The sequence below is a fragment of the Geospiza fortis genome, unplaced genomic scaffold (genome assembly GCF_000277835.1).
Source record: "Geospiza fortis unplaced genomic scaffold, GeoFor_1.0 scaffold46, whole genome shotgun sequence".
Taxonomy (NCBI): Eukaryota; Metazoa; Chordata; class Aves; order Passeriformes; family Thraupidae; genus Geospiza; species Geospiza fortis.
In genome coordinates, this window is record NW_005054586.1 from 315,166 (window position 1) to 337,837 (window position 22,672).

Sequence of the window (22,672 nt, forward strand, 5' to 3'; positions counted from 1 at the left end):
TTCCTGTCCCATTGTATTTCAAACAGCAAATAAATGGTTCTTACTAGCAGGAGAGTGAGTTCATTTGTGTCACCAGCCAAGGGACTCCCAGCTGTCCAACAAGCCCCAAAATGTGCAACGCCATCTCCTCCATCATGACAAAAATAAAGCAGCAAAAGGAGTAGCTAAACAGCAAATTGCAATAGGAATGCTGTTCCACAGCTTTTGAAAACTCACAGATAGCTCAAAGGCTGTAGTTTGAAGTAGAAATCCAGACCATGGTGGAAGAGAAGCCCATCCAAATGTGCAAGAAGCCCACAGCTTCCTGTAGCCCCCTCTGGAAGGGCTTTACTTCCAAATAATGGATATATTGATATATCTGGATATACTCAGGTACCAGCTGCATTAGGACCAGGATGCCAGTTGTTGTCCATTCAATACAATGAAAATCCACATTAAAATACCAAAAAAAAAAATAGCCTTTTAAGAGAGTAGAGAAATTCAAGTAACCTCAACCCCTTCAAACCCCTGGACAGCACAGGGAAATGGCACTAAAACACTTTTTATTCTGGCAGAACAGGCAGGGCTTGCCCTACCTGGATGCACACACCTGGGCTAAGATTTCTCTTGAAAAACAGACATTTTCCTTTTTTCCCCCCCAAGCCTGAAGATGAGTTTTAACACAACAACACACCAGGTTAAACCCAGGTATGGTTGTGAAGAGTTTTGGATATTTCTCACAAGGAATCTCACTGGGATTCTCCATCTCTGCCCTGCTCTGCTGAGAGCCCACCTGCAGAGCTGCCTCCAGCTCTGGAACCCCCAGCATAAGAAGGATGTGAAGCTGCTGGAACAAGCCCAGAGGGTGCCAAAGGATGGAGCCAGGCTGGGAGAGCTGGGAGTGCTCATTTGGAGAGGAGAAGGCTCCAGGGAGAGCGCAGAGCCCCTTCCAGAGCTGGAGAGGGACTGGGGACAAGGCATGGAGGGACAGGACACAGGGAATGGCTCCCAGTGCCAGAGGGCAGGGCTGGATGAAATTCCTGGCTGGGGGCAGTGAGGCCCTGGCACAGGTGCCCAGAGCAGCTGTGGCTGCCCCTGGATCCCTCGGCAGTGCCCAAAGCCAGGTTGGATGGGGCTTGGAGCAGCCTGGGACAGTGGAAGTGGAGTGGCACTGGATGAGCTTTGAGGTTCCTTCCAACCCAAACCATTCTGTGATTCTGGGATTCTCTAAATGTTGTTTTTCAACTCATTTTAAACTTGCCTTCCTAAGGAACAAACACCCCCATCTTGAATGAACACAGAGAACAGCTTAATTTTGTCCCCAGGAGCTTCTAGACTCAAACCTCACTTCTTTTATGAGAAGCTCTGAGCTGGGTGGTCTCCTGCTGAGCATGGTGAGCAGCTTCCCAAACCACAACACACCTACACTGCATCTACTACAGCCCCCAGCAAGAGGGGAGCGAGTCCTCCCTCAGAAATTCTGAGAAATTCTGGATTATCTTGCTTAAAAATGGATCTTCAGCTGCGAAACTTGGACCTAATACAGGGTTTAGGGATTCTGGCAAATTCAATACTGGCTGCCTCTTTCAGTGGGAGGCTACAACTCTGCTCCAGCTCCGTTCAGGCACCAAACTTCCCTGCCAAGGAGTCGACTGCAGCCTGATCCTTCCACAAAAAGAAACAGGATGCTGTGAGAAGCCCGAAGGTGAGAGACATAAAGTATCTATATAAGGACGGAGCTCCTATACGTCCCCAAAATAACAGTGAGTCACTTTTCAGAGCACTGGGAGAAGATAAAAGACTCGGGGAAGGAGCTGAAGAGGGTTCAGGGATTCAGCTGACGAGGCTTAGGAGGACACCACGGACAAAAGGCACTTGGGAAGTTGGAGAAAGAGATGAAAAGGACATCCAGGCAGGAGGCAGGCTGAAGGGGAAGGCTTTTAAAAGCAAGTCTAAGGAGGTTAAACTGATTGAGTGAGAGAGAGATGGCAATGGCTTATCTGCTGCCTGCCTGAAGTACTACACACCCTGGGTATTAGCAATAAATGATGGAAATGGGACATCCAGGTTCACTTCAGCACTCCTGGCCAAAACACTGTGTAAAGAAGCTCCAAAGAGTACAGATAATCACTGCCAGAACCTTCTGTAGCTAAAACTTCTGCTTGATACACAGCTAATCCCTTCTCCACTGAGCAAACCACACCTTGCATTAACTGTATTTGACTTTCAGGGCACTTTAATGAAGCTCTGCACTCTGCAGGGTCATCCCTCAGGTTTAGGAGCCCATTCCTCCAAAAGACTACAGAAACAAGTCACTCTTCCAGGGAAAGCCAGACCAGCTGAAACATTCATAGAACAGAACACCATGAGTGAAAACACTGCCCAGAGCAGCTGCCCCATCCCTGGAAGTGTCCAAGGCTGGATGGGGCTTGTCCCATGGGCAGGGGACACCTTGCACCAGCCCAGGTTGCTGTATCCATATTTTCTATGTGAACCCCAGGCTATGCATCTCCCAAAGTTCCAGAAGCCCACAGGACAGGATGCCTTTGAAAGCCCCTCTGCCTTCCCAGCTGATCAACCCAAGGAGCCAACACAGGGAACAGCATTTCCAAAATGCCACTATTACCATTTTTTTGCATATGGAAAGGTCTTGCAAAGAGACGGATTCCTGCACACGCCTGTGTCAGACCACCCCTCTCAACAAGGGAGATAAGGAGCCAAACTCCAAGCGTGTTCAATCCTGCATCAGTGCTCCCAGCCCAAAATAAAGCTGCCTTCAATCACCACAGCCTGATCCTCCCCTGATTCCTCCTGTTTCCATGCCCGTGTTTCCACTTCACAGATGACTTGCCTCAAGTTTGCTTCTCCAAGGGCAGCAGCCTTGAACTGCAGAGCCCTGCCTTGGCGGGGACCGTGAGACAGCCCCAGCTCCTGGCCACGGATCCCAGCCCTGGAGATTTCCTAAGGACCTCACTATCCCTGCACAAGGTGCTCGGGGTCCAGAAGTGATGCCTGAGAAATGAGGGAGCTGTCAAAGCTGCAGGAGCTGGACACTGAGGGGTTGGAGCGTGTCCAGGGCAGGGAACAGAGCTGGGAAGGGGATGGAGCCCCAGGAGAGGCTGAGGGAGCTGGGAAGGGGCTCAGCCTGGAGCAAAGGAGGCTCAGGGGGGCCCCTGTGGCTCTGCACAGCTCCTGACAGGAGGGGACAGCCGGGGGGGTTGGGGTCTGCTCCAGGGAACAGGGACAGGAGCAGAGGGAACGGCCTCAGGCTGGGCCAGGGCAGGAATCAGGAGAACTTTCTTCCCTGAAATGGTGGCCAGGCTTTGGAATGGGCTGCCCAGGGCAGTGGTGGAGCCACCAGCCCTGGCAGTGTTCAGAAGCCGTGTGGATGTGGCACCTGGGGACAGGATTGAGTGGTGGCAGTGCTGGGGGAGCAGGGGGACTCAGAAGGTGTTTTCCAGTTTTAGTGGTTCCATGATTCTGTCCTGTGTGAGGATGGATCCATGAGACACCAACAGACAGGAAGCTGGGGCAATTTTCAGAGGAAAATACCACAGGCTGTCCAGAGCAGTGCTGCTGGCCACAGGACACATCAGCAGAGGCAGTTTCAGACAATACCTTGTTTTACAGGTCCAACAGAACCAGACAAACCCAAGCAAACCGAGTCCCAAGGAGGAAGAAACAAGAGGCTGAAGCACATTTCAGTCACTTTGATCACCAGCGTGTTTTCAGAGGATGCAAAATTCATTCCTGACCTTACCCAAACTTTGACTTCCCCGTACGATCATCACTCTGTCAGAAATGCCATCTCGGTATTTTTAGGTGACAGTACATTTGTTTGTACTGTACATTTCTGGTGAGAAAACTTGTTATGTTTTGTAGGTCACTCGGTTTTACCATCTGCCTTGATTTCTGCTCAAGGGAAGTGTTGTTTCTGAAATCCTCAGTGCTGCACACAAACTGGGAGACGTCGGAACCAGCAGCAGCTTGGTTTTGCATCATCCCAGTGGAAATACAGAATTCTCCTGGAGAATGGGAAAAGGGCCAGCAAAATCTTGGGGGTGGTCAGTGGGAAGCCATTCCCCCTTGTCCTGTCACCCAGTGTCCTTGTAAAAAGTCCCTCTCCAGCTTTCCTGCAGGCCCAAAAGTTTGGAAATATTCTACAATGATCTTAATAAAAAATAAAAAATATAAAAAGCTTTTTGGTAAATGAAAGCTGAGGTGGGAGAGATCCTTCCCTGCCTCTCCTCCCACTGCCAGCCCATCTCAGATGCCTGAAGGAGCTTTACCACACTGACAGCGACGAAGTAAAGCACTGTGACAACTGTGCTGATCCTTGGGAAGGCAAACACAAAATTATTCAGTCAGGTCTTGGAATTCTATAACGGATTTGTCCTTGTTTTGACCATAATCTCACAAGTGATGCCAGCAGCAAACCCATCTGGCGCGTGTAAGACTAAATATCTGCTGCTCGTGGAGATCAGCCTCTCAAAATTAGCATTTCTGCCGAGATCTGGTTTGCATGGCTTAAAGAATAAACAAGTTCAGCTTCCTGTAAAATGCTGCACTCCTTCAGACTGCTCTGCCCAAGGAGTCTGGATTTGTTGACAGGTAAAGGAGATCCTGGAGTGATGCGCTGCAAAGAATCATGGAATGGTTTGGCTTGGAAAGGAAACCTGTCCTCAATACCTGCCATGCCCAGCCAGAGATGCACAGATCAGGATTTGAGATGTAAAGCAGCATTTGGGTAGAAACCAGCATAATATTTAATTCCAAGGCGTAAATAGCACCCTGAATTTTGTAACAGCTCCTCAGAAGCTGAAATTCACATCCTGTGCAAGAACGTCTTTTGTGGGATAAAGAGCAAAGTGCATTCTAAACTGCACAAAAACCTCATATCCACCATGCTCCAGGACTGTCTCAAACCCTAGCTAAAGCTGCTTTGAAAGGACTAGAATTTGTCTTAATATTATGGGGATTTTTAAACCACCTGTAATTTTCATTTGTCTGTCACCTCATGCACCTCACTTAAAAAGTCATTTTTCTCTTGTGGAAGAGAAGTGTGGTGTAGCTCCTGCACCAGCACCCTGACCAGCAGCAGGAACTTTGTTAGAACACGCAGCCAAATCTCTGCATTGAAGCCCAAACGATTTCCAAATAACACTGAAGAAATAATGAAACTAAAACACAAAGGAGAAGCATACAGACAACGTGGAAAAGCATACACTGTTAAGCCTTTTGGCAAAAGCCCATGAATATTTGAGTATATGAGTATTTACAAGCTGCAGGAACTTGGTGGGGCTTGGTGATGTACAGAGACAAGCTGCCAAGTGACTGCATTTTCCACTTCTCTGCTGCAAGGAGCCTTTTCCAACCCAGCAAACAGCAGCACCACTCCAAAGCTCCCCCTCTGTGCCCAGGAACACAATTTCTGCTGGAACTAAAGAGAAAACAGAGATTATCCAACAAATATGGGGGGTTTGGCATGTGAACAAACCCCACATTATTGACCCTGACAGTGAAAAGCTGGCACCTGTGAGTATTTGGGAAAGGGAGGGGGGAATGGGGTCTTGAATGACTGAAATCCCCTTCAGAGTGCATTAATGCACGTGTTCCTGTTGCATACAGGCAGAGATATAAAAGAAAGGCCTTATAAAATATGGTTTAGGCCCTGTTACTCCAGCTAAGCTAGCAGTTAGCTTGTGACTTCAACGTGAAAAATCCTAAGAACGAAAGCAGTTAGCACAACTGGTAAGAGAACCATTTGCACCTGTAACAAACAAGAAATGTGTCCTATGGGAATCAGTGAACAAAATATGTGAATTAACAAAAAACACAGAGATTTGACAGACAAACTCCCTGGCCATTTACAGACCACTAAACTGAGTGTCAGTGTATTGTTAGCCAGTTAGGTCTAGCACAGTGCCTTCTGAAATTTCCTATAAATATCAGCTTGGTGAATAAAGAATTGGCTTTTCCTGCATGGAGAAACTAATTCCCAGCTGTTTTACTGCAGCATGTTCCCAAACCAAGAGGAAGAGGAGTGTTCCTGGTGGCTCCCCAATGCCCTGCAGCACGGACAGAGGTGGAGCAGCTCCCCACGGGCACGCTGCACAGGGAACCAGATGAAGTTTCCTGGCTGCTCACCCAGGACACCTGATACTCGTGTCAACACAGCCAGCACCTTCCTTGTGTCACTCCTGTCCCTGATCAGCCTCGGGACACGGCCAGGTCATGTGTCCAGAGCCCAAACAGAAGTCAAACCTTTCCCTGCCATCCTGGAAAGGAAACTCTGGAGAATTCTAGAATTTCCTTCTCTGCAAGTTTAAGGACTACTCCATGCCAGTGTGGGGTCATCAAGGTAAAGTCCTCAAGGTCCCAAAAGGGATTTTTTTTATTTTAAATCTATTAACTTATTTTTTAGTACCAGCCTTTCCTTCTGCCTTTTCCACAGTGTTATCTCCTAAGCCAATGGGCTTTGAACTCGTAAGGCTTTAGAGATTTTGTTACAGGGATGGGGGAGAGGGATCTGAGTTGTGTTTAGCACTAATTCAAGACATGATAAATCCCTGGGACAGGGATTATACAAGCATAATACAAATATATACACATATATGTACATATAGAAGCATATACAAATCCCTGTATCAGGGATTTACATGGAACGTGAAAGGAATTTTATTTTTTCCATCTGTAAAAAAGTTTGATACCTCCAAACACGGTAGGGTGTGGCTAGGGGTATTTTTTTCAATAATATTCCAGTTGTACTTTGCCAGCACAACATTTGGTTGAAGGTCAGGCCTGGTGTTTCCCAGCAGGAAAAGCTGGCAGCTTTTCAGACCCCACAGACTACCAAAGGCAGGACAGGGAGACAAGGAGCCGTTCCCTCTGGAACATCTGAGCTGCCTTTGAGGCCCAGAACATGATTTGTGAGGCTAAATGCACTCACACACACACAGTTCCACTGGAGGGGCAGCCTGGACACCATGGCCTGGCTGAGCTCCAGGGACAGAGCTGGGAGCTGCTCCCAACACCCTGATCCCACTACAAAGCCATTAAGCAGAAAGAGGGGCAGGGATGGATGGGATACTGGGGAGAAAATCTTCCCTGCGAGGGTGGAGAGGACTGGGATGGAATTCCCAAGAAGCTCTGTCTGCCCCTGCATCCCTGCAAGCGCCCAAGGGATGGACTTTGGGGCTTGGAGCGGCCTGGGATAGAGGAAGGTGTCCCTGCCATGGCAGGGGTGGGATGGGATGAGCTTTGGGATCCCTGCCAAGCCAAACGCTCCTGGGATGCTGTGACTGCTGAGGATCCACTCGGTGTGCTGCTGAGTGCTGCAGGATCTACTCAGTGTGCTGCTGTGACTGCTGAGTGCTGCAGGATCCACTCACTGTGCTGCTGTGACTGCTGAGTGCCGCAGGATCCACTCAGTGTGCAGCACAGTGTGTGAAGGGAGCTCCTGGCACCCTCTAGCCCAGTTTTACCAGCAGACCCCTGCTGCTCAGCTCAGCCAAACCCCTGTGATGCACCCCAATGCCAGCCCAAGGCAGGTGCCCCTAAGTGACGGGCGCAGCAGCTGCCAGCATGGCTGGGCACGGGCAGGAGCTGGCTGCCCTCCCTTTGCCCCTCGGGGCGTCACAAACACCTTCCCAAAGCTGCTGCTGAGCCCAGGGCTCCTCCCAGCCCCTCCTGCCCGCAGGGAACAAACAGAAATCCCCTCTGCCCTCAGAAAGGGAGGGACACACAAACCCCCACTTCTGCCTGGCCAGATCCGTGTCGTCCCAGTCCCAGCACTCCCCTGGTAAACAACTCCAACTCTGCCCCGTCCATATTTCTAAAAATACATTATTGCAACCATTTCCTCTGTTTTTTGAAAAAAAAATTGAAAAAAAATTATAGCATTTTACTTAATCTGAGGAACAATGTGCACACAGGTGATAGGTGACTGTCCTCAGTGAAAATAAAAAGCTTCCCTTATGTCACTTAAGCAGGACAACTCAGGGTCTTCAAGAGCTTCATTAACATCATTAGAGTGTGACTGTCTACAAGCAGGATTATAAATGGATCAAAACAGGCAAGTTTTGACCTAAATTTCACTGTCATTCAGTGCAACTTGGAGAAGTCCTATAGTAACTTGGGAGTTCTCCTCTCCAATGGAAAAGATCATTGCATTTCATCAGAAACTTTTTTCAAAAATTCAATGTACACAATTCACTGGCAAGAACTGTCAGAGCTTTAAAAAGTACCCAGGAAAAGTATCATGAAAACGTGCAGTAGATTTATTCTGCATATTACAAATGCAGTTCCAAATCAGTGATTCCAAAGCCTTTCATTAGATCATAAAAAAACTTCAGGCCAGCTTATAATGAAATCTCTAATCAAATATGAATGAATCATCTGATATGACACAATTCCTTGAATGAGAAACAGATGGAAAAGTAGTGATGATTAAGTGGTTTAGATCACAAGATATTAGTTAAGCCAAAGGAGGAGATATTTAATCACAGAACCATGGAATGGTTTGGGTTGGAAGGGACCTTAAAGCCCATCCCATTCCACCCCCTGCCATGGCAGGGACACCTCCACTGTCCCAGGCTGCTCCAAGCCCCCTCCAAGCTGGCCTTGGACACTTCCAGGGATGGAGAATCCACAGCTTCCCTGGGCAACAAGGAAAGGTCTCTTTAATGAACCATCAGCAATTCCCCAGGGAAGTATCTGGAGACTGCTGCTGTATTTTAGGCATCGCTGCACAAAACATTCACCTGATATTCCCTCCACTGCCTGAAGAAAAAACAGAGCCAAATATAGCCCTGAAAATCAATATACACTGGGGAAGAGCCTCCAGGATCGTGATAAACGCGTGTCATGCCAGAAGAGGAATTCCTAAAATCCTGGGAGCGCAGGTGGCTGCTCTTTCCCCTCCAGCAATAAACTAGCCCAGTTAATTTTGGCAGAAAGCTCCCTGGGGAGCTCTGCAGTGCAGGGCACAGCCATGAAAAGGGCAGGCAGCAAAAGGAAACCCAGCCCCTGGGAATAACAGGGCCGTCCATCCTCCATTCTTATCCTGCAGCCAGCGCTGGCACCATCTGTGCGGGGAAGCTGATGGAAAAGAGGAACTGAGCACAGCTCCACTGCAGGCCCAGGATGAGCCTTACCTCCAAAAAGTGAAGGGACTTGGAATGAAATCAAAGCAAAACAACAGAGATTTCACCCCAATTACCTCTCTGAGGCTGCAAACCCAGGTAAAGCACCCAGGCTGCAAACACACAGTGTGATGGTGTTCACAGGGGTCTCAGGCTGAGGGAAGAGACGAGGATCTGACTCCATGTTTCAGGAGGCTTCATTTATTATTTTATAATATATGTTATATTAAAACTATACTAAAAGAATAGAAGAAAAGGTTTCATCTCAGAAGGCTAGCTAAGAATAGAAAGGAATGAAAACAAAGGTTTGTGTCTGGGACAGAGTCCGAGCCAGCTGACTGTGATTGGCCATTAATTAGAAACAACCACATGAGACCAATCACAGATCCACCTGTTGCATTCCACAGCAGCAGATAAACATTATTTACATTGTTTGTTCCTGAGGCCTCACAGCTTCTCAGGAGGAAAAAATCCTAAGGAAAGGATTTTCATAAAAAATGTCTGTGACAACACACAGCAGACAAGACACAGCCTCCGAGATCCCCTCTGAGGCACATGGAATTTTTTCCCCAAGGAAGGCCTCAATCCATGATCTATTTCCATGAAACATTTATCACTTTTCATTCACCACACAGTACTGTTATTTTTAGCAAAGCCAGAGGCAATGGGAACAAATTCCTGGATAACCATTCAAGGGAGCCCTTCCACGCCTGCTCCTGTCCTGCCATCTCTCCTCCTTCCCTAAGCTTTCTTCACAAAGTTCCAGCATTCAAAGGCTCTTCCCTTCATCACCTGCTTTCATATAAATCAAAAGCAAAAAACAACCTTTCCTGTGGGTAGGGAATTGGTAAGAATTCTTATTTTTTAAAATAACACTTGGAGAAGAGTCAGGACTAAGGGAATCCAGTGAATTCCAGAGCTGATGGCTGCGAATTAATGAACCAAGCAAGGTGAGGGCAGAAGAAAGAAAAACCAGCAAGTTGGGGCTTGCAGCAGAGCAAACTTTCCTGCCTTTCATCCAGGAAACCAGCGCTGCATTCAAGAGCTTCACATTTAAGTGCTGCTTTCAGCTGTTAAAAGAGGGATCATCATTTATAATTCATGCCAGCTCTTCCAATTGATAACCATTTCCTCATGGGTAAGAAAGGAGACAGATAAATCACGACAGATAAATACGTTTTCTGAGACAAAAGACAACAAAGCAGAGTTGAGGAGCTGTGGGCTCCTGTTCTTCCCAACCCACAGGGATCAGGATATTCACATTCTGGGCTCCAAGCATCAGGGCAGTTCAGGACTGCCCATCCCTGGAAGCTCCCAAGGCCAGGTTGGACAGGGCTAGGAGCAACCTGGGATAGAGGAAGGTGTCCTTGCCCATGGGACAAGATGGGTTTTAAGGTGCTTTCCAACCCAAACAAGTCTGTGATTCTCTGATTCCCAGCTTGGCTAGAGGAGGGGTTTAATTCCATGTGGAACATGGATGCTGAGACAGAGGTGCCAAGAAACTCATCCCTCTTCCATACAAAACATGGATGCTGAAGCTGAGACAGGGGTGGCCAAGAAACTCATCCCTCTTCCATACAGCCCTGCACATGCACAGAGTGCTAAAGCAGAGTTAGAAGGACATTAAATTATCCCATGACCAACAGAACATGAGTCTGGGGACAGCATTAGTCCAGAAAAGAGGTTCTGAAGCTTGAACTTCCCTGCTCCTCTGCTCTAGATGTGGCACTTCCCTCCCCCCTCCTGCAGAAATAACCCCAAATTTACTGACTGCAAAGGGCTTCTCATAGCAGCACAACAATTCAGCAAATCCTCTGTGGAAATGGGGGAGCTGGCTGAGGGGCTGCCAGGGCTCTCCTTGCTGGGGAATGGCTCTGGAGCTTTCCTCCAGCAGGTGAAACACTCCTTTGATTGTCACTGCACAGGCCATGGTTTGGCCATTTAGCTCAGGGCTGGAAATTAAAGACAAATATTAATAAGTCATAACTACTGCAGGAAATACAACCTTAAGCTGATGTTAACTCTCAAGGCTTTAAGCTGCAGTTTCTCTGCTATCTTGGAATCATGGAATGGTCTGGCTGGGAAGGGACTCAAACCCATCCCTTGCCATGGGCAGGGACACCTCCCACTGCCCCAGGGGAGTGTCCCAGGCTGCTCCAAGCCTGGCCTTGGACACTTCCAGGGGTCCAGGGGCAGCCACAGCTTCTCTGGGAATCTTATCTTGCACCAGAGCATCTAAATGGTGGCCAAACTGTCCCACCATAGGAGCTGCAGCTTTTCCATAACCAGGGCTGAATCTGCTCAGTGAACATTGTAACATCAAAACGATTTTTCCCAGAACTCACTTTTGATGAGAATTTGGGGGGTTTGGATGGGTTTCTCCCCCATGCTGGGCTTCTTGTACAGATCCATATTATATATCAGGATATTTTTAAGACTAAAGGAAAAGCCTTTCTGAGGGGTAGCTACTTCTGGGGCACGACAAAACCTCACATTATTCCCTCACAGACAGAGATTGATCTCTGCCTGCAAAACCAAGGCACAATATTAGTCCAGAGGCTCGTGCAAACCATTTATGCCTACATACATCAACATTATTATTTTTGTGAATGACTGTGGAAGTGGCAGTGGATAACTACATCTAGCAGGGAGAAAAAGCAGCAGGGAGATGAAATCTCCCACTTAATGCTCTGTGTTGGAAGGGACCTCATCCCTTTCCAGCTCCTCTCCAAAGGCAGGGACACCTTCCACTATCCCAGGGTGCTCTCAGCTCTGTCCAGCCTGGCCTTGGACATTTCCAGGGATCCAGGGGCTGTCACAGCTTCCCTAGGAAATCTGGACCAGGGCCTCACCAGGCTCTGATTATTAAAAAAAAGAAAAAAAAAAAGAATTAAGGGAAGCAAGGTTGCTCAATAAAGTTAATTTATTCCTTTTCCTGCCCCGGGCCAAAGGCTCAGTGATCCTCAGGAGCCCGAGGCAGAGCAGGCAGAGCTCTCCAAGGATGATATGTGCACTCCAGAGCAGGGGGTGGGCTGGGGGAGCTTGGTCTCCTTGTACCTCTGTGAGCACCTCAGAAATTCAGAGCACCAATTACAGGTGATATGTCTGTGAAAAGGGAAAATGTTTCCCTTCCTCCAGTTAATCCTTCATTTATACAGAAAAGAAGATAGAAATAATTTTCACTGCTGATGACTGAACTCAGTTCTATTCAAGCAAATTCACTCCTAAAAACCATTTCACAAAATTGCTGTAAATATTTCTTGGTTTGGAGTTGAAATGCCCTGCATTTCAGGGAGGATTTTTAGAACTTTCTCACCATTTCACATCAGAGAAAAAACAACTAACAAGGGTCAAACCTCTCCTTCTCTTGGTTCGTGGTGAAGAGAAAAACATTTTGGTTTCCTACAAGCACACCGCAGTGATTTTATCTGAAATAGAAATGCAGCATAAAAGCTCATCCACCACTCAAGTTTATTCAACCTTACCCTGACCAGGGCAGGAGAATGTTTTAAACAAAACATCCCAAGACACAATCAAGCCATTTTTTTTCCCTTATGCTGTTTTTAACACCATTATTTCAGTCATGCCTGAGCCTTGGAACATCACCCGACAATCCCACACACAACTTGCTTTTCCAGGGCAATGCTTGGTGCTGCTTCTCCTTTCTTCACCCAGAAAGATCTGCAGCAAACTCCTGAAGACAAGAATGAGAAAAGCCAGATATGGCAATCCCAGAATGGGTTCAGTGGGATCTTCAAGCTCATCCCATTCCATCCCTGCCATGGCAGGGACACCTTCCACTGTCCCAGGCTGCTCCAAGCCCCATCCAGCCTGGCCTTGGGCACTGCCAGGGATCCTGGGGCAGCCACAGCTGCTCTGGGAATTCCTCATTCCCAATCTCCCATCCATCCCTGCCCTCTGGCAGTGGGAGCCATTCCCTGTGTCCTGTCCCTCCATCCCTTGTCCCCAGTCCCTCTCCAGCTCTCCTGGAGCCCCTTTAGGTGCTCTGAGCTCTCCCTGGAGCCTTCTCCTCTCCAGGTGAGCACCTCCAGCTCTCCCAGCCTGAATTCCATTCCCACAGCTCAGTTACTGGGAGAACCATTTGCCAAAGAGGCGCTGCCCATCTCTCATCCCACCCAGTTCACACCAGCACAGCTCCCCAGGGATCTCTGCCTCGTTGTTCTCCCAAGAGCACAGAGGTGAGTTATTAAAAATACTCAAAATGGAGTCCAAACAGCAAGAACGCCCTAAATCCTGCCTGGCTCCATCAAACAGCCTCATTTCACCTGGGGAAAGGCAGCCAGAGCAGACTCTCCCATCAAGTTCCCCAAGCTCTCAACCAGCACCAGCCTTTGGCCTGAAATACCTCCGAAGGAAACATTAAACTTAACCAGCAAACAAAATCAACCCCAAAATAAAGGGATGGAAGGTTCAAACCCATCCCCTTCACAATGCATGACCCACAGAGCCACAAAAGCCAGCCTGGCTCACCATGAGGTGCACAGTAAAACCTGTAAGTTGACCTGTGCTAGCACAGTGGCTTTAAAATGAGAATCCCTCTGAGGGTTAGGAAAATAGAGCCTCCCTTACCTGACAGACACGTTTGGGAGCACACAGAGGGGACAGGGATTTCTCAGCATCCAAAGCCAAACGCCCGTGCCTGGTAAACAGTCATCTCTTCCTTTCTTCCCCCCAGTGCAACAACTCTACCTCCTTGAAGGTTTCCTTCTCCAAACAGGCATTCAAGTCCACAAAAATCTAGGTTAGGTCACAGCCCACTTTTGTTCTCCCCCTCCCAGTGTACCAAAGTTGTTTTGAATAAACTTCGTTTACATCTTTCCAACTGGCATTACCAGAAGTGCTCAGATCTTCTGCAGGATCTCATCCTTAATAGAAAAGGGCCTGAGGGCATTTTGGAAGGCAACAGAGAAGGGAAAGTTGGGGGTTTGGAAGATCTGAGCTGCTCCCTGCAAGAAGAGATAATGTTTGCTATATCCTATCACCCCTGGTAAAAATATCTGCTTGTACCAGGGAGAGAAAATGGAGAAACATAAAAGCCAGCAGCAGATTGTTTCCCCCAGAATTCCACGTACTGGGAGCAGAACTTTGGTTTCCATCACTTGTAGAGCTGCAGCCCTGAGCTCTAAGAGCTCTCCCAGCTGGGCAAGGAGCAGGCAGGATGAGGAGCAGGAGGACAAGCCCCAGGAGAGGCCGTGGCAGGATCATTAGGAGAGGCAGAACAGCAAAGAGCCCAGAGCCCAGCGTGACACACTTTGATCAGCCCGGCCTTGGCTCCCTGCTCCTTCTCCCTAATGAGAGCAGCAGCTCCAAAAGCTCCTTCTGGGCTGGGGAGGGACTCCTCCAGATGCTGCTTTGTTCTCCTCTCCCTTCTAAGGCAAACCAAGCATCTCCCACCAGGCTGGGCTCCCCTGCAAGACTCCCAGGGCTGCTGTGCTCCATTCCCAAACCCCACTCTCCCAGCCTGGGAAAGCAGAGGTGTGCAAGTCCTAACAGACTCTGCTCCAGCACTCTGCATTTGCATTCTGCTCTCCTACTCACAAGGCAGAGCTGCAGAGCCTTTTCCTGCACCCCCCAGAACTGGAATGAGGTTCAATAGGAGGTTTTTTCCTTACCAGAGCTGGGCATGTGGTTCACTCGAGGTGGATTCAACAGCTCCACTGGCTGGTCTCTGCCAGAAAGCCCATCTGGAAAGAGGAGGGAAAAAGAAAATAAAATCACATCAACACTTTGGGTAGCTGAGCTATTTTTAGCCATTCCAAGCAGGAAAAAAAAAAATCAGCAACCAATTATCGATGCAGAGCAGAAACACAAGGAGCACAAATCAATGGAAATGAGAACATTCCCAGGACTGCTAAAGCAGAAAGTAAAGAAGACTCTATCCCAAATTACACTCAGGGCTTCCTGGTCTTTAAGTCCACAAGTGGTGCTGATCCCAGGCTGAGGAAATGTCAGCTCCCAGACCTTAGCAGAGAAAACTGCAACTCCTTCCTTGCTGGGGAGCTGAGCTAAGACAGACACGCAGCCCCACGGAGCAAAGTTGAGGAATGGCTGGAATATGCCGGGGAGATGTTAAGGAAAACTGACAAATCACTGCAGGAGATTAAAATGCAGAGACATGCATAACAAGCCCCATTTTGCATAAGTTTAGATTTCAGAAAGGCATTAAAAACATACTTTGTAAATGAGATGCACAAATCCATCTTGCTGAAGCAGTTCCCTATTTAAAATATTTCCAAGATTGTATCTTGCATCCAGGTAGAGTTAAACAGAACAACCAGTGTTGGAGACTGCCACACCTGAGTTTCTAGTCACCCATTCCCCTCCCAGAAAAGCCGAAGCAAAAAATGCTAAATTATGTTTTCAGTGTAATTACGAACCCTGGGATACAGAAAATTTATCTCAAACCTATTTGTTCCACCTTTGCCAGTCTGTCTCACTTTTCCCCTCCAACCCCTTTCTGTGCTGCAGCTCTGATAGGATCAAGCCAAACCCTGTCTGGAGACATCAAAGAAGCCACCCCATCTCTCTGAGGCAGAGGACAGTGTTACAAAAATGTTAATATTTGTTTTCTTCTCCCTGCTTTCTCTGTTTTTCCAGAGAGAAAGCACAGCTGGGGACTTCTCCATGTCTTGTCCGGGTTCACCTCCAGTGACCATACCCAGACAGAAGGGGAAGAGCAAAACATCACTATTTAAAATATAATCAGGCACTCCAGAGTCAGTGGAGAGCACAGCCCAGGAAATTCCCAGTTTTCCTGGGGAGCAGAGTATTCTCAGCTTGTCTGCTGGGCAGCTTCAGATAAAGGTGTTCCTTCCTAGGAGAAGAACCCATGGATCAAACAGAGCCCTGTAGCAGCGGCCAGGTGCTCTGTGAAACAAATCCAGGTCAATCTGGGGGATTTTTGAGACTTGTTTAAAATTGTAAGAAATAAAGTACATTAATTTTTCCACTCATTAAAAAAAAAAAAAAACCCATACCCACAAACCAATGCTTTGCAATCTTTGTTTCAAAATGAGGATTAGATTAATCACAGCAGAACATCCAGGAACATCTTTTAAAGCACAGACACCTGAAACACTTGAAGGAAAACCAAGCTGTCCAAGACCAAGGTTCTGTCTTTGCTGTGCAAATAAAGCTCCATAAAATAAAATAAAATTAAAAAAACCAAAAAATAAAGCTCTAAATCTCTGGAGTCCTCGCTCAGCACAAGGATGTGGAGCTGCTGGAGCACTTGCAGCCAGGGTTTGAGTCTCCTCACAAGCCATAAACCCTGGTTTGAGTACTGAGACAGCCCAGACAAGCTACAAAATATCCCCAGCTCTGCTGGCCAAATCAGTCCTGAGCCACTAAACAGATTTGGCAAGGAAACAGCCTCTCCACTTGGTTCTCTGTGAATCAGTCTGATGATTTCCCCAAAACTCTGCCACAAAGTGCTCTGTCCGTGGAGCCTGGAGGGAAGCAGACACCAGCCTGGCTGATTCATGGCTCGAGTCAGGGAACATTTTGTGTAGCTTCGTTTCCAGATGGGCATTTCTAGTCATTAATTAACAAGATGAAGCCATAATTCATTGATGGAAACTCGAACACTTTGGTTTTTATCTAAATCTGTTCTAAAGAGTTGTTTAAGTTATTCAGAAAATATAGCCAGGACAGGTTTGGGAGTAGCTGAGTTTGCAGGTTTTAAAGAAGCTGAAAATAGCAAAACAAAGGCAAAATATTTATAAGTTCAGTGCAGAATAAACCAGAAACATGACAGATAAAAACCCTCAGAAAAGATGAAGCAGCAGAACCAGAGAATTGTCAAGATTGGAAAAGACCTCTGAAATCATCAAATCCATCCAGGGCAAAACCAAACCAGATGAGGAGAGGGAAATACAATTTCTTCACTTAAAAAAGACAAGAAATGAAGAGAAATGGAAGGCTGAAACATTCAATGAGGTCTTAAAGAAAACTGCAAGCAGCCTGACTCTCATTAACTCTGATGAGCTTAAAAATGCAGGGCAGAACTGGGAACGAAGAGGTTATTTAAATAGTTTTCCATTTATTCAGATCTTTCAACCTGATGCAAATCACCCTGGCCTACCTGAATTCCTAGAGCATAGCAATGAGCAACTAAAAATTATCTTTAAAGGACACCCAGAGTGGAGGAGAAGTTCTACAGAGGTGTAGAAGTAAAACTTTAGGAGAGACAGGGAGAAAGGCAGGAGCAAGAGGTAGAGAAAATCAGCATTACTGACTCAGATCTGTCCCTTCGGAGCTTGAAATGCAGAATTAAAACTAAAAAATAAAAAAGGATGGGAGATGCAGTGACAAAAGAGTAAAACCTGCCCACTGTAATAATGATAGAAGAAAGTACAACTACAAAAGGGAAACACCTGGCCAAGCAAGGGCAGGAGAAGGAAAAGGCAAAGGGTTTTCCAAAACCAAGCACTCTGCATTCAGTGAGGATGCAGAGGATCCCAGTTCCCCCCTGGATGTGGCACCAGGGGCACGGCAGCCTCGGTGGCCACAGCTTTAGCTTCAACACCTGAAGATGAAATGTGGGCAACCAAGGGGAAACCTCTGAGGGAAGATTTTTTTAAAATGAGACAGAGGGACTGCAGAACTTAGCTTTGCCAGCATCAGCCTGGAGGGAAGACAATAGAGTGGCCCAGAGATTTTTCTCGGGATGAGCAGTTTTCTGTGAGTTTGAGACCACTCGACCAACTTCTGTCTCCTTTGCTCATAAATATTCTGGACAGCACCTCACTGCACAACAGCAACAGGGGCTTCTGAGCAAGCAGGCAATTTACTCAGAGGGTGCTGGGGCCCTGGCACAGGGTGCCCAGAGCAGCTGTGGCTGCCCCTGCATCCCTGGCAGTGCCCAAGACCAGGCTGGATGGGGCTTTGAGCCACCTGGGACAATGGCAGGGGGTGGAACAGGGTGAGCTTTGAGGCCCCAAATCATTCTGGGATTCTCCAAGCCAGCAGAAGCCTCGTCCCTTTCCATCAGGCTGCTGGCAGAGAGGCCCAGGCTGCAGCAGGCAGGAGCTCCTGGCAGTGCCCAGCAGCTCTGTGCTGTCTCCGTTACACGTGTCAGCCCACAGCAATTCCATGCATCTCCCCCAGGCACAGGAACGTGGGGTTGCTTTCCCCCTGCTCTCAGCACCCACAGCACAGCAGGCTATAAAAAGCACCCTGCATTTTGTACCCGAGCTGGGCTGGGGGGAAGGACCATGTGCAAACAGGATTTCTCTGCCTCACTTCCTGGCAGGATCTGGGGAGGGTCCGTGGGTGGCTCGGCTCGAGCGTTTGGCTGAATTTAAAAACCAGATCATGCACTGCCCTTGGAGCTTTGGGATACCAGGCAGCTAAAACAGGCTGCCTGAGGAATACAAAATCTCCACCCCTGACCGTTCAGCACAGGCCACTGGAACATCCTGACTTGCATATCAAGCGTGTGTGACAAGTTACAATATTAGTAATGAGAACGCTAATTATCACGGATGCGTTATTTATTTGTCTGCTCACTCGAAATTTACAGAGTGGGGGGGAAAATAATCTTTCAACATTTACAAGAAAGCAATTAGGCCAGCAAATGGATTATTTCTCTTTAAACCTATGAGAAAATGCTCAGTGCATATTTCCTCTCTAATTTGTCTGCACTCAAGGATCTATTTTTGGAAGTCTCCCTAGACTGTATTGTAGCACCACATGTACTGTAATGGCATTTTAATTAGCCCAGAGAGCTGGAAGATGCACTCTGCATCCGAAAGAGAGGCAGCCTAACAAAATGAGAGCATCCTTCTCTTCCCTTCTCGGAGATTTACAGCAGCTCTCAGGCCGAAATACCAATTATGGCTTCAGCTGGAACCGACTGCGAGCGCTGTAAAAACCCAGCCCCTGGAACTCCAAACAGCAAAGCCAGGCTTTAAGCACTGTTTACTCCTGCTTTAAAGGTGGATGGTGAAATCAAAAACACTGCAGCCACACAGGGGCAGAACGGGGGACAGGGGGAGGGGAGACAAGTGAAAAAGGGATGGATCTGTGTGAGTTATCAAAACACCCATTCAGATGGAAGTTAATCCAATCCTGTCCATATGGGGTAATTCTTCAATTATTAGGGTTATTACTGAAGTGAGCCACCTTGCCTTGCCAGGGGTGACATCAAGCATCACCATTACCAGGATGCTCTGGTGTATATATATATATTTAATTTGCCTTCATTCTGACTCCTTGCTTTGCATGCAGTGGAAGTAGGTCAGGCTGGTGGCTTCCTCACTTCTGGAAGAGGCTGGCACAATGTGGAATAGCAAACCCCCCCCCATGCCCTTGACAATCCTGACTGCTCCAGAGACATTCCAGAGCCCCAATGTCAGTGGGGGGTTCCACCAAAGCCAGGAGCCCACCCCAGCACCCAGCTAGAGAGAACCAGGATGGGGTTCAAGCTTTCTTCTCCATTCGAATGCACACAAATACCTCACAAGAACCTGAAGATACCCAGGCACAACATTTACAAGAGCTTGGTACTGCTCTCTTACCCTGGACCTTGCAAAGATAAATCCAGCAGGTCACAGTTTGGTTAGCATCAACGTAAAAGCATAAAAGGAAAAATAAAAAAGTTCAAGGCCAGGCTGGATGGAGCTCTGAGCAACCTGATCCAGTGAGTGGCACCCTGGTCATGGTCTTGAAGGTCCCTTCCAACCCAAACCCTCCTGGGACTCTAATGCTCAGCAGCTGTTAACACAAAAAGCAACATTTAATTTATTACTAGGAAGTTATCCTAGCAGCCAAAATACCTAAGAAGGGTTTAAACAGGAAGCTGTGGTCCTCAAGGCGTTGACAGACTGATATCCAAATGACAAGACAGCACTTCTCAAATGCTAAACCCTGGAAGCATTGTGTTCCACTTCCTATGCCATTATTTTCCTTAATTCTTTGCAGTGGGAGGATAAAGCAACTCCTCCTAAACATGACAATCTTCAGCCTCCTCAGCAGACTCCGATGACTTCATCCTCACAAAGCTGAGGAGATGTGTCACTTTGGAAATCCAGGGGAATAAAATAATCCGTTACATGCAAATGCAAGCGAGCAGAGGCTCGGAGTAACCCATCAAAGAGGTTAAGGCTCCCTGGCATCATTACAGCAAGAAGGAGGAGCTGCCCATTCCAGGAGATTTGCTTCCCTTCCCTTTGGGCAAGGAAAGCCAGAACCCCCTCCAGCCACCCTTCCCACTGCCCCCCAACAAAGAATGCAGAGAAGGAAAAACAAAACACCATAAAGGAAGAGAATGTATGCAACATTTTTTATGCCTGTTTTTTCTTGCAAGAGAAAAAAAAAACCCATATATTTAATGCTGATTTTCATTCCATTTTACTGTAGCTGGTTTCGAAATCAGCTCATTTGGCCCATAGGAAGCAACTAGGGAAAGCCAGGTAAAATTAGCCTCCTCCTATCCACTGCCATAAAACTCCCTCCAACCACACAACTCTACATAACCTCGCCCTCATTAAACCCTACACTCCTAACTATCCTGCCTATCCTCTCAGCAGCCCTGGGAGAGGATGAACAGGACTCAACCAAACACAAATCCGAAAAATCCTACCTTTTTCTTCCACACCCCTAAAGGTAACAACACCCAGAGATCACCTGTGGCCCCTTGGGCACCGAGGATGGCTCAGGAGGGAAGGGGAACCCAGGGAATGCCCCCACGCACCTGGCACACGGCGTCCGGCAGCGCTGCGGGGACAGCGGAGCGTCCTGACCATTCCCGAGGGACAGAGCTGCACTCCAGCCCTGGATATTCTGCTCCAGCCCTGCCTGCTCTGCTCCAGCCCTGGATGTTCTGCTCCAGCCCTGCCTGCTCTGCCGGGCCAGCCCCAGCCCCAGCTCTGGTTTCCCGGGCAGGCACCGCCCCCGGTGCCATTCCCAGGCACGGATGGGGCTGTGTGCCAGAGCCCGCTCTATTTCAGGCTCTCTCCTGAGCACGGTGACAGCTCCCCCTGCCCAACACACAGCTCAGGGATCCCCGGGGCACTGCGAGACTCCAGGTGGCATCTGCAGGACCCACCGTGTCCTGGTGTCACATCAGTGCCAGGCAAGGTGCTGTTCTGCAGGGACATCACATCCCCCTTATCCCAGCCTTGTCCCATAGAAAGCCACCAGGATCACACCAGGCAGCAGGAAAAGCATCCCCATCTACCTGTTCCTGACATAATTTCCTTATCACAAGGGCTGGAGCCCCTCTGCTCCAAAGCCAGGCTGGAGAGCTGAGGAAGAGAAGGCTCCAGGGAGAGCTCAGAGCACCTGAAGGGCTCCAGGAGAGCTGGAGAGGGACTGGGGACAAGACATGGAGGGACAGGACACAGGGAATGGCTCCCACTGCCAGAGGGCAGGGATGGATGGGATATTGGGAATGAGGAATTGTTCCCTGGCAGGGTGGGCAGGCCCTGGTACTGCCCAGAGCAGCTGTGGCTGCCCCTGGATCCCTGGCAGTGCCCAAGGCCAGGCTGGACACTGGGGCTTGGAACAACTCGGGCTAGTGGAAGGTGTCCCTGCCCATGGCAGGGGGTGGCACTGGATGAGCTTTAAGGTCCCTTCCCACCCACACCCCACTGCATCCTGTGATTCCATAACACCTGCCAGCTTAGATTGTATATATCATCTTCATGTCAATTATGTACAGATTTCTAAAATTTGGACTTCAGATATTTTTAAAACCCGGATAAAAAAAAAAAAAAAACAGACTCCCATTTCAAAGCATCTAAAAGTAGATTCCACTTTCACAGACTTGGTGGAACAGCAATTTTCCCACTTGCAACGAAGGAGCCCAGACTCCGCTGTTCATGACTATAAATATATTCATAGATATTTTCCCTGGCACAAAGCACTTCAATTTTAAAGGCAAGAGATTCATCAACTCTTCTGGAGAGCTTCATCCTTTTGCTGCTTTGATTCTGTCAGTGAGCACACGCTCCTGGCAGGAGTGGAGGAGGGCACAATCTGCCACCATCTGCAGGGTGCAATCCATCTGAAAAGGTGACTGTCCTCAAGAAATTAGCATGGTCCAAGCATTTAACTTCACTCTGGAATATTATGTTCAACCAACAGGCTCTTTCCAGAGCCATTCTGCAAAATGCTCCTGCTCCCTGTGTGGGGCTGGGATCTTTTGGTTTTAACTTGTAATGCAGCCTTTTAACAAAAGCGGATAAAATTTTCCATCCTTCTTGGGAGGCGAGCAGGATGAAGGCAGGATCCCACCCTGCCAGTTAAATGTTTCTCCAGGAGATCAGCACTATCAAAGTGAGGTGTTTAATCTGCTGAGACAGGTCCTGTGAACTTCAGCACAGTAAAAAAAGCCAACTCCCCAGGACTCCCTGAGCACACAGGGGGAGAGGCGCTGCTGGCACCCAGCCACTCCCCAGTCACCCACTATTCAGAGCACACAGATCCCCACTGGAGAGCCACAAACCCACAGACAGAACGCCCCTCTGATCCAAATGTTCCAGCAGGTTTTTCACAACTGATTGCTGATAAAAAAATGAAGCAAG

General features: G+C 48.1%; 1 protein-coding gene across 1 annotated transcript in view; it reads right to left on the reverse strand.

Moving 5' to 3' along the window:
- The window catches only part of HDAC4 (histone deacetylase 4), a 151,677-nt gene that overhangs the window by 90,586 nt on the left and 38,419 nt on the right, over positions 1–22,672 (reverse strand). The window contains exon 2 of the mRNA XM_031064399.1: positions 14,756–14,827. Within this exon, the coding sequence (XP_030920259.1) occupies positions 14,756–14,827 (72 nt within the window). The remainder of the gene's footprint in view (positions 1–14,755; positions 14,828–22,672) is intronic.